We start from the raw sequence: 17,124 nt of genomic DNA on the forward strand, positions 1-17,124 counted from the left end.
ACACACAGGCCCCTGTTTACCTCCACAGGGCAGGGGGATTAGGAGCAGGAGCTTTGATGTCAGATTCACAGACAGAAGTGAAGCAAAGCTAAAGCCTCTCAGGGTTATTATGATATCCAAGTCCGTTTCTTTACCAAGCTGTGAAGCACCGGGAGATCCAGAAAAGAGACGGTGAAAAGAAAGAAATAATAGATAATTGCATAATTTGCTTGTGTTTAGATTGTGTTGCTAATTTAAAGTGTAGAGATAAGAAATTCTCTTTGGTGTGTTTAGAAGAGTCCATCAGGAGATTTAAGACCCTAAATAAATGTCCATTGTTGGTTAATGAGCAGAAATGTTGTCCCATTTACTATAAGTACCTAAGTGAATCTTGCTTCATTATTTATCCACTGCTGTTGCAGTCGGATTTTATCTATCTGTTGTCTTTGTAATTGCTTAGAGGAAATAAGGATGTGCTCACTGCTATTTGTTTGTATTAGGGTTTACAGCAGTACTACCACTGAGGGTCAGTGTTTCTTGATTATCTGTTAATTTCCCTTTTGGCCTGCGGCAAGTGCAGCTCCACTCTCTCAGCTCTTGCTTCTGGAGTCAGTAAACACTGCCAATGTGTTTCCCTATTGACATAATCACGTTGAGTGGTGCTGATGCAGTGACATTTGCAGTAATAGGAGACTGATAATCCTCACACAATTGCTTCTCCACTTTTGCACTATAGGGGAGGCCATGGGGGACAAACGGGCCTCGGCAGAAAATCTCCTGCTAACTGAGTGACCGTGAACATGATAGCCTAGCCCTCACTCTTTAACTCTTATTACCCTGCAGAAAATAGGAGTCCTGCAGGATCAAACTGTGTGTACTGACTTGGTGAGGGAGGAACTGGAGATCCAGCAGAAATAAAAGCAGCAAGAGCTCTCTCAAGTGGTAAAAAAGAAAACCTCTCTCTGCACATCAAGCATGAAGATCTTTTTTTAATCCTCCTGGACTTTTATCATCCAGGCAAATACTCTCTAAGGGTTGTGCCTTTTAAAAACCTTGTAGAAATGTGTCCACATCAGATTTGTTTGCCCCACAGTTAAATTAAGTGTTTGTTTTACCATAGGTTACCAAGGTACAGTAGTAGCATTTTTAATTAGATACTTGGAACCAGTAGCATTAGTCTAGCTCTAGCATACAAATATCATTAAACTTATAATATTCTTGCAAAATGTGTCTCTTAAGTGACACATTCACATATCCTGCTGTTTTCAATTCTCATTTTTTGAGATAAATGTAAATTGAATATCTTTCAGTTTTACCCAATAATGTGAGGATATGGGCCACTTTTTAAAAAATATTATGATGCAAGAAATGAATATGCTAATTGAAAAAAATACTTGAATGATTAAATTAAGATTAAAACAGACAGAAAATGAAGCTGTTACTGTTAGCTTAAGCCAGTGGTTCTCAAAGTGGGGGGGGCGCGCCCCCCCAGGGGGGCGCAGAGGCATGACAGGGGAGGCGCGAGAGACCAGGAGGAAAAATGTTTTTTTATTATTATTAAAGAAAAACAAATTTAAAAATCATATTTTGAAAAATTGTTGATTCGAAAATAATATGATACAGTACTATTACGTCTGGGTCTCTGTGTTTCATTAAAGCTTGGCTCTGTGTGCGTGTGGAACGAGCCATTTTGTGTGCGTGCGCGAGAGAGAGAGAGCGCGCCGGAGATCGTTGTTGTTAGCTTCTGGTGCTAGCGAGCTACGCTAACGGATATAAGGAGTTTTTTCAACAACAAGGTGGAAGAGAGTCCTCTCCTGTCAGACTGAGAGGCTCAGTGAGCTAAAGGACTCTCTCAGTGTTATCTCAGTGGGTCTCAAATGTTTTGGTCACCATTAATGTAAACAATTATTTCCGAGGCACACGTTTATATGATCATTATAGAAGTTATACAAAAATAAGAGAATAAATTAAAAACAGCTATGAAATACTATATGACATTAAAAAAAGAATAAAGTTTAAAAGGGGAGTGATTTGTAAAATATCCATAAAGAAAAAGTAAATCTGTTTACAGTTCTGTGTCAAATGGGTGTTGAGAGATGTATCCATAGATCTCTTCATTTTGCTCTCAAAGTGCACCAGATTGATGCTTTTAACTTCAATATTTAAAAATCTTCACGGGGGAGCATGCCCCCGGACCCCCCTATGTGAGGTCCACACACCACCTATAAAAATAGCACTTGACCCCTGCTTACACCTATATGCCGTGAGCTGATTATCGAGCCTTCATTGTAACAGTCGCGGGTACATTGTGTGTGTGTGTGGGGAGTGTTGCAGTAGAAAGTTCCACTGTAGCGCCCGGTACATTAATGGGAAACCCTAAATGTTTGAGCACCCTCCATGAAACGTCAAGCTACCCCACAGTACCCCCAAAATAAATCTCTGCCGCCGCCACTGAGCCTGACTATTTGTGTTGGGGGGGGCCCGACTTTTTTTTTTCTCCAAAGGGGGGGCCTGACAGAAAAAGTTTGAGAACCACTGGCTTAAGCTAAGCAATTTTGCAAGTTGTTTTGTTCACTTACCCTGCTTGAACCCAGCGGGGATCCTTTTGGAGGATAGGTGTGCTTCAAAGCTGCCAATTCTGAACTCCTCGGCGGGCGGGTGGAAGGCCTTTCAACAATCTTCATGGTTTCCTCAACAAATGCTTCTCAAAGTTGAACAATCGGACTGTGGGCATCCGGCTTTTATGAAACATTTAACGAGCAGACACAGTAGCTCTAGGTGTCCTAACTTATCAGAGTTACATCAGAGTCAGGTACACTCACTGCTACGTGCACGGAGCAAGCTGGAGGGCTGTCTGTTCACAGGTTAAAAACAGCGCGTTTGTAACAGGTGCTTTCAATGTATGCTACACATCAAGTTGAGTAACAGGTGTCAGGAGCAGTGTGAACAAACTAGTAGTCTAACTATGTTATGCAGACGCTTGCTGGTTGTTCAACTATATCCACACTTGCCCCTGCTAACATCTCAGTAAATGAGCTAGTAGATCATTTTAATTCAAAAATTTAAAATGTTATAGATGCCATTGCTCCAACTAAGGTAAAGGAAGTGTCTGGCAAGAAAATATCTCCATGGAGAAAGGCCATGACCGTGAAAACAGAAAAAAGAGAATGTCGAAAAGCTGAACGCAGGTGGCGAAAAACAAATCTCCAGGTTCACTTGGAAATCTATAAAGAGAGACTTGGCCTTTATAATTTGGAATTGAAAAACGCACGACAATCGTTCTTCTCTGACATCATCACCAAAAACAAAAACAACGCACGTGCCTTGTTTGCTACCGTCGACAGACTAACTAACCCCCCAGTGTCAGTAGCCTCTGAATTTCTATCCACCAGGGCATGCAATGATTTTGCCTCCTTTTTCACTGACAAAATTCAGAAAATCAGACAAGCAGTCAGTGCCTCTGCATCAGGAACAGCAAATGTGTTGTCTCTGTGTCCACCTAATAACAATTCAAGCACCATGACACAATTCCATCAGATTAATGATAAAAACCTAGAGGACATTATACAACTTCTGAAATCCTCCTCCTGCTGCCTTGATATTATTCCAACAGGATTTTTCAAAGATGTTTTGCCTTGCATGGCCTCAGATCTACTTCATATAGTAAACAAATCTCTTCACTCAGGTATTTTTCCACAGGCCCTGAAAACTGCAGTCATTAAACCGCTCTTAAAAAAGAATAATCTAGATGCTTCAGTAATGAACAATTACAGGCCCATATCAAACCTCCCATTTCTAGATAAGATCATTGAAAAAATTGTTTTTCAACAGTTGAGTAATTTCTCGCATTTAAATAACTGTTTTGATGTGTTCCAGTCAGGCTTTCGTCCAAACCACAGCACTGAGACTGCTCTTGTAAAGGTCTTTAATGACATCCACTTAAACACAGACAGTGGCAGAACTTCAGTGTTAGTATTATTAGATCTCAGTGCTGCGTTTGACACTGTTGACCACATCATATTACTAGACCGACTGGAAAACTGGGTGGGACTTTCGGAAACGGTTCTAAATTGGTTTGAATCCTACCTAAAGGACAGAAACAACTTTGTTTCTATAGGTACATACACATCTGAGTTGACAAATATGACATGTGGGGTTCCTCAAGGCTCCATCTTGGGGCCTCTTCTCTTTAACATCTACATGCTACCACTGGCTCAGATAATGAAAAACGACAAAATAAGTTACCATAGCTATGCAGATGACACACAAATCTACGTAACAATTTCACCAAGAGACTATGCTCCAATTCAAACACTGAGTAAGTGCATTGAACAATGACTGGATGTGTCAGAACTTTCTCCAATTAAACAAAGATAAAACTGAGGTAATGGTTTTTGGAGCAAAGTCAGAACGTATAAAAGTGAGCGCTGAGCTTCAGTCTGCAATGTTCAAAACAACAGATAAAGCCAGAAATCTAGGTGTAGTCATGGACTCTGACCTGAGTTTCAACAGTCACATTAAAACAGTTACTAAATCAGCCTACTATCACCTAAAGAATAATCTAGGATTAAAAGACTAATGTCACAGCAGGATTTGGAAAAATGTGTCCATGCTTTTATCTTCAGTAGACTCGACTACTGCAATGGTGTCTTCACAGGTCTCACTAAAAAATCTATTAGGAAGCTGCAGCTGATTCAGAACGCCGCTGCTCGAGTCCTCACTAACACTAAGAAAGTGGATCACATCACTCCTGTTCTGAAGTCTTTACACTGGCTTCCTGTGTGTCAAATAATATATTTCCAAATACTGCTGCTGGTTTATAAAGCACTGAATGGTTTAGGCCCAAATTACATTTCTGACCTCCTGCTAAGTTATGAACCATCCAGATCTCTCAGGTCTTCAGGGACTGGTCAGCTTTCTGTCCCCAGAGTCAGAACTAAACATGGTAAAGCAGCGTTCAGTTATTATGCTCCAAATATCTGGAACAAACTCCCAGAAACCTGCAGGTCCGCTGCAACTCTGACTACTTTTAAATCCAGGCTGAAGACTTTTCTTTTTGTCGCTGCTTTTAATTGAACTATTCATATCTTAGACTGCACTGTAACTTTTATCCATGTATTTTTTCTTTTAATGTTTGAAATTTAAACATAATTAATTTCTCCATGACATTTATGAGAGGGACTGCTCGAAAGTAGGATATTTGGGATATCCATCGTAGCCAGGGTTTACGATCAGTTTTTAGGTGAGTTGTACTGAGGAACAAGTATCACAGCACCGACGGGTGAAAAATAGTGTTTAGGTAACACGGGGTGTTCAGGTAACACTTAAAGACTTTGTTATGGAACGCAAAGCAGAGTAGGGGGCTAGTACACCCTCCTGAGGGTCCGATTGTGGATGTCATGCGAGCAAAACATGGTGAAAACCGTCTGAAACTCCATGACATTTATGAGAGGGACTGCTCGAAAGTAGGATATTTGGGATATCCATCGTAGCCAGGGTTTACGATCAGTTTTTGGGTGATTTGTACTGAGGAACAAGTATCACATCGCCGACGGGTGAAAAATAGTGTTTTGGTAACACGGGGTGTTCAGGTAACACTTAAAGACTTTGTTATGGAACGCAAAGCAGAGTAGGGGGCTAGTACACCCTCCTGAGGGTCCGATTGTGGATGTCATGCGAGCATAACATGGTGAAAACAATCAGTCTAAATTAACAATTGGGACGGAAATGTTCGGATTTCCAAAGGGAGGTTTCAAGAACCGAAATAATTGAACTATTCATATCTTAGACTGCACTGTAACTTCTATCTTTTAATGTTTATTTTATTAGCTTTTCTTTTTAATGACTGATTTTAAATGCCATTTTCTTAATGTCTTTCATTTTTAGTTTTTCTTTTAATGTTTCTTTTATTATCTTTTACTGTTTTTAAATGCCTTTGTCTGAATGTCTTTCATTTTTGTAAAGCACCTTGAATTGCCTTGTGCTGAAAGGTGCTATATAAATAAACTTGCCTTGCCTTGCCTTGCCTATATCATATTTGCATAGTGATCAAAGTAGTCCCATTAATTGGTTGCTACAAACTGCAAACCATCAGAGAAAATCATTTTTAATTGCTTCTCTGTGATTGAACCCCCTGTAACCGACACACTGTGTTTTCTTTCCATACAATTAAAGTGTTTTTATGTAGTTGTTTTTAGAACAGTAAACAAGGGTAGGGTGGCCGACAGGTGCAAACAACACACTCTCACTCCCTAAACGTCCAGGAGCGACGCTTGGTCAGGGTCCCGTGGCGTGCAGTTGGGACGTGCCGAGGCTCCTTCAGCTTCATAAACGGACGCAAAGAGCTTTCAACTGATTGCAATGTATTCCCATCGGCGGCGGTATTTGACGCTCAGGGAAGCACCACATCCATTTATGCTGGCAGCTCTTAAATGCAATGTGAGCGTCCATTCCCATTGGATAACGGAGAATTGTACACCCGGAAGTAAATATTCTCCTTACTGTTGATTGATTTGACAGTGATATCTCTACTCATCAACTCAAAAACACCAGATTACCTTTGTTAATTAAACGACATTGATAGGTTTAAATTGTGCACAATGCTTTTGTGTTTTCCCCTTCAATTCTGAGAAACAACTTGTTTTCTCTGAAATGTGGAGCGCCAAAGAGACTACACTACCCACAATCCCCAGCTATTGTTGTGACGACGCCTGTCCGCTTTGACAAACCTTGTGATAAGTCAACAAGCTCTGTGATTGGATGAAACATAAATTCATACATAAAAAGTCCAACACTCTGGGCCCTTCTCACTTCTCTTATTTTTCATTTCCTCGCTCCTCGGTCTCGGTCTCACCGGAAGTTGATTTGTCTGCGCCATCTTGAGTAGCGTCCCAATGGCCTTATCTTTGCCCGAGGAGCGAGGAGCGATAATGGAGGAGCTATAACCGAGGAACCACCAGACCATCCTTCGATGAAATCCGCAGACACTCGCCCCGCTCCCTTACTGTGTATCGCTCACTGATTGGACGAGGCAGTGCATGCACTGATCTGATGCTTCTTGACATGAGAGCCGTTTCCCAGCGGAGTGAAGAAAATACATGAACCTGACGGGAGTCACTCCTCAGTTTATACCGTGTTTTGTTTCAATTAATGTATCATTTAGTTACACATATGTGATATATCTGAACAACAAAGTGGTCAAAAATCATTTTCTTCATTTATTTGAAAAATGTTCATGATCGCTTTTTTCGTTTATATTTTAAGAATGGCGTTTATCTTTTTTGAGAATTAGTTCTTATTTTATTTAATGTATTTGGGTCTACAACAGATGATACAAATGTTTGTGTCAGTAAATGTGTACTAACAGAGGCGGGGGTGTGTGTGGAAATAACAGGGACAGAGCTGGCTGCTGTCAGACGATCAGCTGTGCAGCGTCATCACAAACGGACGTCGCTTCACGTGACGCTCCAGAGGAAAAGACGTCCCATTGCTCTTAAAACTCATTTCCCTGCTTCTCGTGGTTTCCTTGCGTCCCTCCATGCTTCCCTGGTGGGAGGGACTAGACGCAGGGAAACGACGCAAGTGAGGGAAGCAAGGAATCCATTTAACGGAAGTGAGAAGGACCCCCTGCTTCTCGTGGTTTCCTTGCATCTCTCCATGCTTCCCTGGTGGGAGGGACTAGTCGTAGGGAAACGACGCAAGTGAGGGACGCAAGGAATCCATTTAACCGAAGTGAGAAGGGCCCTCTGTCTCCTAAAGATTACGTTCCCACAGAACTAAACTGCATTCTCAATTACGTTTAGATAGAAACGTATTTTCTCCCACGTTACGTTTGTTATGAATGTATCTTAAATACGTTTATTTTCTACATATCTTTGCCATTTATTGTCTTGCTTATAATAATGATAATAGTCATTTATGAATATCATTTTAGAGCACACATTTCAAATCGAGAATCGGGCTCGATATATGGTTGAATACTCTCATGAGCGAGGTAGAAAATAATAGTTTTAACATGCCAAAAAGCTGCTGTGTCGTTTATTGCACCTCAAACATTAAAACAAATCCAGAGTTACGTGTTTCTGTACTTCCTCTAAGAAGAAAGGACAGTAAAAGAAGATCTCTGTGGCTTCAGGCTTGATCGCCGTTCAAATGACAGCGTTGGTTTCCCCAAAAGTGGGCGGGGCTGTAAAGTGACGTAGATTTTACTCTCTATTATTCAAAACCATTCTATTTACTCTAACGTAAATTACATGCCAGTGTTTTATCTTTTTATTACTTACATTTTTATACTTTATTTGCTATGAGTTATATCTGAAGCAAATTATGTTTCTGAAGATGTGTAGTCAATTCCACCCTTCAATGTAGCATAAATGTGAACTCTCATTACAGGAACCATACCAGAAACAGACGTAGGAAAGATCCTCAGCTCGCTGATTGGATGTTTTAGCCGCAATGTGTGTTTTTAAAGATATTACTGATTTTCTTTGAATATAAGAATGTAAATACTGAGTTGAGAGAATAGTCAGGGGATATTGCTGTTGAAGAGCCATACATGTGACTGGCAGCCCCAGCAAAATGGTCAGTGTGTCTTGATCTTAAAGCACACTGGATGGCTGGTACGCAGCCTCATAGGTATGACTCCATGCTCTGTGACACAACGTATGTATGGAATCACAATTTCAATAGCTTACCATTAAATGATGGATATACCTTTCTGTCTGTGATGTTTTACAAATCAGATATTAATGTGTAGAAGTAAAACATGAGAAATAGTATAGCAATATCCTGTAAAATTATGTAAAAACATTAATAAAACTATATATCTTCAGATGTTATACATACATAAGTGTCCTACACTAATAATACAAAGTTATTATTAGTATGCTGTGTATACCTTTTGTGCACCGCATAGTGGTTAAAGCACGTTTTTGAATTATTTTTGTTGAATAATGTTATTTGATGAAAAAAATATTAAGAGTACATACTTTCATAGGGGGAAAGTAGAAGGTCGATGATAGAATATAAAAAATCAAGAAGATACTGTGAGTGATCTCTACAATAAAACAGTTTAGTGCCGGATGTACAAAGATATTAATATGAGGATGTGCAAAACAGACAAACTAATTAACCTTTATCAACACATTAAAGAATACTTTAGGTTAAGGTCTTCTTTCAAATAAGAAAAAAGCGTTGGGGGTATCTACAGATACATATTAAGCCTGTCAAAGTACTTAACGTGTAATATATTGCTTTCCTGCAATGTTAACTATGTTGAAGCACTTATTTTAACTGATATTATACACATTAATTATACTCTTATGTATGTAGATAGGATAATAAATGTGCAGAATTTGACAGTTTAATGGTGGAGGTATACACACATATTGATAGATGTCTTGTAATGCACTGTTGAGGAACCTGTGACCCAAGTTTTTCATTCATTGCATAACTACACTGTAGTTGTGTATATATGTCAATACATCTTGAAATCTTGAAAGGGATGTGCAAAATAGCCATTATATACAGTTTTTAATTAACTATTAGTAGAGAATAACGAGTAATGAATATACTTTATAAAGATCTGCAGATAAATGTTTAGTCTTCTCAAGCACCAACTATCAAATATCGCGCCTGATTGTTGGCACTTGACAATCACCTTCCCTGAATTTGACTCAGATGTAACTAAAGTCCGATTTATGGGTTGTTTATATTTCACATCATTAATCAAAATCTGCAAAGTAACTAAAATAAATGTAGTAGAGTAAAAATACCAGGTTAACCTCTGAATTGTAGTGGAGTAGAATTACAAAGTAACAATGAGCTGTCATGTGGGTATATATTAATGCTGCCCATTATGGATACAAGCGATTTTCACCCATTTAGTAATTACATGTTTTAAATGTGATAACACCAATGTGTTTCCCATCCCCTGAACCTCCAGGGCTGTACACAGTTTAATACTATCAACTTCCAATTTTGGGAAAAACGAAAACGTCTTTTAAAACTACAATTCCCAGTAGAGACGTGCCATAGAGAATATGTTGCGAAACACAATAGCCAGCATGTGTAGTTCTGGGGGGGCGTTCGAGTCCAGTTTTGAATAGTCTGCCGTGGTTTCGTTCCATTTCAAAGAGCTTGACGCTCGGCGTAACCTTGGCGCACTGCCACTCCAACATCCAATCCCAGAGCTTGAAGATTAATCACGGGGTTTGTCGCAAAGCGGACAGGCGTCGTCACAACAATAGCTGGGGATTGTGGGTAGTGTTCTCTTTGGCGCTCCACATTTCAGAGAAAACAAGTTGTTTCTCAGAATTGAAGGGGAAAAACACAAACGCATTGTACACAATTTAAACCTATCAAAGCCGTTTAAAAAGGGTAAAAGGTAATCTGGTGTTTTTTAGTTGAGTAGTGCAGATGGTGGCCGGCAGGTGCATACGCTAAACAATGGCCAAAAACACACACATAAGCAGGAAACACCTGCATATAATGAAATGAAAAACAAACAAACCCTGAAAACAAATACAACAGAAAAACGCTGCAAATACCAAAACGATATGCAAAGTCCAAAGCAGGTACAAATCCCAAAACACATACAAAAAAACAACATTCCGGAAGTGCTCCAGGCCTCTAGGGGGAGTCTACGTGGAACAGATTGATGTCTGACCAGACATAGAGAGAACGAACAAGAGTGATGGAAATCGGGAGGAAAGAAAGTTAATTTAAGTGGAGAAAGATATAAGAAGGTCAGTTTTGTTTTGTTTTTATACATAGAGCGTCATATTTATATAGCTAGCGTTAGCGTGCCTAACTACTACACCAGCTGAGTAGAGGACAGCTTCACGTGAAGAGAAGATAAAGTGAGGGAAGAACATTGTTAAAAGAGATGACAAATCAAGTGCAGGCAAATAACACGGGCCATAGTGAGTACCGTGGAAAAAGGACATTTGAATTCTTAGCAGTTTGTTTATATGTATGTATTTGTGTATAGATGTTGCAACTATACAGAGCTTTAGCAATTGCCTGTAACTATGGTCATGCTAATAAAGCTATTGAATTGAATTGAGAGAGAGAGAAGTGACAACATGTGAAGAGGGACAAAGTAATGACAGGATAGTAGTGTGCATTATAACAAATATAGAGAAGACATTCAAGGAGAGAGAGAGAGAGAGAGAGAGACAAAACACAGATTCAACGGTAAACATGATGTATCTTTCTATTTATTTAGCTAACCACTATTTAGACTATGTGTTTTTGATTGACTTGATTAAATGGATTTACTACATCAGGTTATGCCTTTTCAGGCTGCCATGTTTTGTCCTTTCTGTGGCCAACATCTGGGGACAGTTCAAGTGTTCTGTGGCTCCTGTGGCAAACATGTACAGTTTTTGGCAGAAGTTGAACACAACAGTAAGTTCACTTTTTTTATTGTATCTGTTTCAAATGCAAGAAATAAGGATTCAACACTACTCTGTTTAGAATACTAATTGGCAGATGTATAGTTATCAGCATGGACACATTTTTTCATTGTCTGTTTATGTGAAATATGTAGAAGCCATCATTAAATTGTAGACCAATGCATTAAATACACAAAGCAGCTTATATTATACATTCATAATTGTGTATTAGTTATATCTTTATAGAGAACATTATACATTTAGAATCAGATTTTGAGACAGTGAGCCATGACATGATGTTTTCTTCTTTTTCTCCTTGTGTTTTTTTTTTTTTTACAATCAGCATCTGACAGAGAAGAGGACCTCATTCGGAAATACTTTCATGATGGCTTCAGCTATGATGACATTTGGGATTTTCTGGAAACTACCCACAATGTAAAAATGAGTCTGCGTACTTTAAAGAGTAAATTAAAAAGTATTTCATTATCAAGGAAAAAAAACGACTCCCCTCTGGCTAATGTTCGTGCTGCCATTCAAGAGGAGCTAAATGGACCTGGCCAGCATTACGGTTACCGCTCGATGTGTCAGACATTGCGGCAAAAGCACTCCCTTACTGTAAAAAGGGATGATGTCATGAACTTGATGAGAGAGCTTGATCCCTCTGGAGTTCAACTTCGCAGTAATAGAAGATTTGTACGAAGAACATACAGCTCTGAAGGACCCAACCACGTCTGGCATGTTGATGGCTATGATAAGCTAAAGCCCTATGGTTTGGCCATCAGCGGATGTATTGATGGCTACTCCAGAAAAGTATTGTGGTTGAAGTGTGGAGCAACAAACAATGACCCTGGGGTCATTGCTCAAAATTACATACGTTGTGTTACAGAGCATGGAGTCATACCTATGAGGCTGCGGCACTGAAAACGGCACAATGGCAGCCATCCAGTGTGCTTTAAGATCAAGACACACTGACCATTTTGCTGGGGCTGCCAGTCACATGTATGGCTCTTCAACAGCAAATCAAAGAATTGAAAGCTGGTGGTCGTACTTCGGAAAACAGGTGTGGTGCTTCTTTCTTTTTTTTTTTACATCCTTGACAATGAACATAGTATATCTTTAAAAAGTAATGTAATTATATTTTCAGTGTATTAGTTCCGATCTCCTACAATAATTGTTTTACAACTAAACTGCACCACAGGCACAGCCAAAACATGGTATGCCTAGTGTGGTTGCTGATTTCCTTTTAATTTAATTGATCGGAATCATCAGTTAAAACACAGATTACCCCTTTATCTCTGTTCCTTAATACAGTTCTTATAAATATGACTATTTGATACCACAGGTTTACTGTTATTTGTTATATTTATTTTGAATCCCTTTACATGGAAATCATCAATGTATAAAAAAAAGCTCTCATTTGAATCTGTTTATTCAGGTCTCAATTTTGGATGGATCTCATGAATGACCTGAGAGAAAAACATCACTTCAGTAGCAGTCATGCGCACACATGCCTAGTGCGGTTTGTCTTCATGGGTGTGCTACAGAGGGACCTTGACGAATGCAGGGAAAAGTGGAACACGCATATTATCAGACCTGTAAACCAGTCTCGTTGTCCATCCGGGAAACCAGATGTCATGTACAACCTGCCACACAGGTTTGTTTCTATCAATTAAACATATTTCTCAATTTTGTTCAGATTTATTTTTAGTAACTGCCTAAAATTCTAAGAAAAAATTAGTTGCCCCAAAGTACATTTTTCACTATAAATTAAGATTGTGTCATAATCTGTTCACCTCAGTCAGTCAGTTATTACTCAAATAATGTATACTATTAAGTGACAGTAACTTTTTTAATTTTCAAAGAAGTTCAACAAAACAACATTTCAAGAACAATTTTGTACATGTGAATAATAAACTGTTGAACATATTGCACATCCAGGTACGGTGGAACCAAAGGTTGCGCTAGACTTTTTCGCTGCCCGTCAATTTGACGGACAGGATCGTAAAACTTCCGTCAAAACACAGAATTACCCGTCGGCCTTTACACAACTCTGACGAGAGGGGGGGGGGGGGGGAAGAGAGAAGCATGCTCGTGAACTGTCAACTGGGGGGGGGGGGGGGACAGTTCACAAATGCGCCGTGTTATGCATGGCTGCTGCACCTCACGGGAGCATGCACAGCATACAGCCAAAACAGACATTTCAATGATTTGTACGGCACAGTTAGGTTTGGAAACGGTATGATTTCCTTTTTGGAGGGCATGCATAACACGGCATAACACCCATAAGCAGCCTCGCTGCGGGGAAACTTTGGCGCTGTTTCCGAGTTTGTTCTAATTTGTCAAAATGACGGACTGCTTTCAGATTTGTCCGTCATTGTTAAAAGAAATCCGTCATAGACGGGAAATATTCGGTTAACGCGACCTCTGAGTGGAACTGACTGTGGGTTCCCAGTCCCACAAGACGACTTGGGCCAGTTTGTTCTGGACTCGACCAACAGTCTATGTGGAGGAACCACATAGACCACTTCCAGGAACACTTTGAGAACCTTCAAAGAACGAGTGGTCTAATGCAACTCTTGACCTGGGAGTCTTGTGTTGCGAACTATATAAATATGAAGAACATGGCTAATTTGTCAATTGTAAGCCCAGCTTTCAATAAAGTCCAAAACCAGGCGAATTTTGGATTCCAAAGTCCATGTTGCTTTCAAACTGTTCGTAGGTGCTTGACATTGGTATTTCTATTGTGTTTGAGCAGGTTCTGCCGATTGGAAAGCGAGATGTCCGGTGAAAAACCAATTGGGGTTTCGGCTGGATTCCAGACGGTGGAAGGGTGTTTAATCCTGTTGAGAACATCAGGATGTCACTGAGGAGGAGTCCTGTTCGTTTTTCTGAGAAGAAAAAGTAGTATTACGGATTTTTTTTTTTTTTTTAAATATCAAGATTGATAGAACTGCCATTAATAGCTAATTATTTTAAGATGTGAACAATGTTGGAACTCAAATAAACCTTTTTCAAGGAGATAGTCTCTCCAAAATCCCAGCACCCTTGTTTCCTCATGGCGTCTTGTGCTTCCTTTTTCGCTGCTGTTCTGAACCTCAAAGACTTCCTCCAATGTGGCAGAAGTCAGCTCTACCACACTTGAGCACATAAAAGCTCTGAAAACACTTCCATGCTGCTCCAAAGCATGAATCACATCCAAGGCTTCAAGTCCGTCTTTGAATCTAGGAAACATTAGACACAAAGACCCATCAATCTACTATCACCTATCGCCAGGTTAGTAACAATATCTGAGAAAAGTATTAGAACCAATTTTAGATCTACTTCATTTTTTAATGACCTCTGGGTTTTACATGCAGTAAAGTAAATCAATCAATAATCTTTACATATTTCTGTTTCATATTTTACTTTTTGACCAAGACCAATAACATATATTAAATAAAGTCAGAATAACTTCTGTGAAAGTAACTAAACTGATAATAAAATGATCTCCAAATGCAGGATTGTCCAGTGAATCGATAGATGCAACTCCACCCTTGTAAACCCTCAATCGCCTTGGTATCACAATTGGTCATAGAACGCTTGATTTAGGCTTTTCTTATCTTTAAATGTGTGTTCCGAGCTTCAATACACGTTAAACTGCTTTTAATAATTTTAATGATGTTTTAAATGCAATTTTTGTATTTTCTGAAAGTGTAAAGCACTTGGAATTGCTTTGTGTCTGAATGGTTCTAATATAAATTATAACCTTGCTTTAACATCAAAATGGTGATGTGTTCGACTCGATAACAATTAAAATATATTGAACTTAGGTTAAATAGTGCAGAAACATTACCTTTGTATGGCAAAATGGTTGCGGTAAATGATGTACCACTGCATGAAATCCTTTATGATTGCGTTTTTGCCATCCACACCATCAGGGTACTGCAAGCAACCTGCAGTCTGCAACAAGCTGGAATTTCTGTCGATTGATGCATGTAGTTCCTCCAATGTAGCTGCGCTGGATATCTAGGGTAGAAAACAATCATAATCCATAAACATAAATCAATATGCTGTCAAACTCGCATATGAAGGAAGACAGGTAATTTATCAAATTAAAAATATATATTCTCAATAATTGTAACATCTTCTTTCCCTCCTATGGTGTTCGGTTTAAATCTGACTGATGTACTACTCTCATTAAATAGTATCATAAATGTAAGTGTCCTTTGGTTTCTTGAAAGGTAAATAAATCCAAGTTATTATTCTTCTTCTTATTAAACATTGTGTTTTACACTTAATTACCCCAATCATTTTTGACCAGCTGCAGAGGGGAGCAAGAATTATAAATGATACCTAATGTAAAGAGTTGCATTAATCAAAGTGGCAAGATATTAAAGCGTATATAACTATATCCATGTCATGAAAGGAGGAATACATTTGTAATATTGTTCTAAGATGACAACTTGTTCTTACTAGTGTACATTTGTTTTCATTAATGATATTTGTAATGACAGTTAGGTATGATAAATAAATACTGCATCATTTCTAATGGTTTGCCATAACAGCTAGCTAAGGTTGTTCGTTATGGTTCCAAAAGAGGCTATAAAAGCCCAATAACAAACTATCGAAGGCCGGACAATATAAAAACCAAATTCTTCACAGGTTATAAGGGAGACAACTTCATGTTGTATGTTGGGCTGTGATAGTAAAACAACAAATGTTTGCCCTAATATGCCAGCCTACCTCAAGCAGGGAAGCTCTCATAGTGTCATCAGTAATGTCTTCAATGATGGCTTCAATGTTGGTGTTTTTCATTCCAGTGAGGTGCTGGTAGAGCGTCTCTGACAGGAAGCGGGGGCCTGGACCACCATGAACTATAGAAGTTGCAATCATCCTCCCAGCATGAAAGTATTCGTCATCTTTTGCAGCTGTTGATATTTTTTGTCAAATTATTATCACGTTAACCAACAGTTGCCACGTTATCATAAAGATATACAGTATAAGATAATTTAATTGTCACGTAAATCCAGCTGCAAAATCCATAAGCAGCTCCTATATTTACAGTACAGTATTGAACATAAGACAGATTTGCGAACATCATTACCTGCATTGTCGAACGTGAGGAATTTCCTGTCCTGTGGACCATCAAATATTCTTCTCATTCTCAGGCATTCCATAAGGAGGGTCATTAGCACACAAAGGTATTTATTGATTTCATGTTCACAAATTCAAACCTACATGGTATAATTACATTTTTAATTAGTCTTACCCGATCAGACGCTGGTTGTGGGTGCCTGAGAGATCTGATAAAGGTAAACAAAAAACTGTTAAAATATTCTGCTTCTTGTGGCACAAAATAACATGTTGACAATGTTTTATTTTACCCTGGCAAACTGTTGTCCATTCTGGGAGTGCTCTGTTCATTTGGAAAGTCCCACACCTGTATATAACACACAAATGACTGACTGAAATAAAATTAACTTAATTAAGAATAAATGCCACGATAGATCCAAACTGACCACGGTGTCAGCAAGACTGTCTCCAGATGGCAACTTTAAAACAACCACACTGTCCTCGTCACTTGAAGAGGTTGTTCCAGTGTAACCTAAGAAAATAAAAGTGTCATGATTAATACTATAAAAATAATTGTTCCCCTACGTCTGTACCTATCATCAAATGTTGGTTTGAATCCTGAATTATTGGATTGACATCAATCAGAAAGGATTCAATCGAAACACAAAATGTTTATTGAAATGTACATTATATTGTT

At 38.9% G+C, this 17,124-nt stretch overlaps 1 protein-coding gene across 1 annotated transcript; it reads right to left on the reverse strand.

Moving 5' to 3' along the window:
• Positions 1 to 14,249: 14,249 nt before the first annotated feature.
• LOC117562024 (G2/M phase-specific E3 ubiquitin-protein ligase-like) lies at positions 14,250 to 16,522 on the reverse strand. The gene is made up of 4 exons (XM_034239799.1): positions 16,459 to 16,522; positions 16,098 to 16,282; positions 15,208 to 15,380; positions 14,250 to 14,596 (listed from the first exon to the last, which is right to left on the reverse strand). The coding sequence occupies exons 1-4, from the start codon at positions 16,514 to 16,516 to the stop codon at positions 14,332 to 14,334; spliced, it is 681 nt and encodes a 226-aa protein (XP_034095690.1). The 5' UTR covers positions 16,517 to 16,522; the 3' UTR covers positions 14,250 to 14,331.
• Positions 16,523 to 17,124: the final 602 nt, after the last annotated feature.

The sequence above is a fragment of the Gymnodraco acuticeps genome, unplaced genomic scaffold (genome assembly GCF_902827175.1).
Source record: "Gymnodraco acuticeps unplaced genomic scaffold, fGymAcu1.1, whole genome shotgun sequence".
Taxonomy (NCBI): domain Eukaryota; kingdom Metazoa; phylum Chordata; class Actinopteri; order Perciformes; family Bathydraconidae; genus Gymnodraco; species Gymnodraco acuticeps.

Coding starts and splice junctions, on each gene's coding strand:
- LOC117562024 (XM_034239799.1), bottom strand. CDS start 16,516: ATGAGAAGAATATTTGATGGTCCACAGGACAGGAAATTCCTCACGTTC. Junction 16,283..16,458: donor CCTCACGTTCGACAATGCAG/GTAATGATGTTC, acceptor AAATATCAACAG/CTGCAAAAGATGACGAATAC. Junction 14,597..15,207: donor AACCATTTTGCCATACAAAG/GTAATGTTTCTG, acceptor AATGTTTCCTAG/ATTCAAAGACGGACTTGAAG.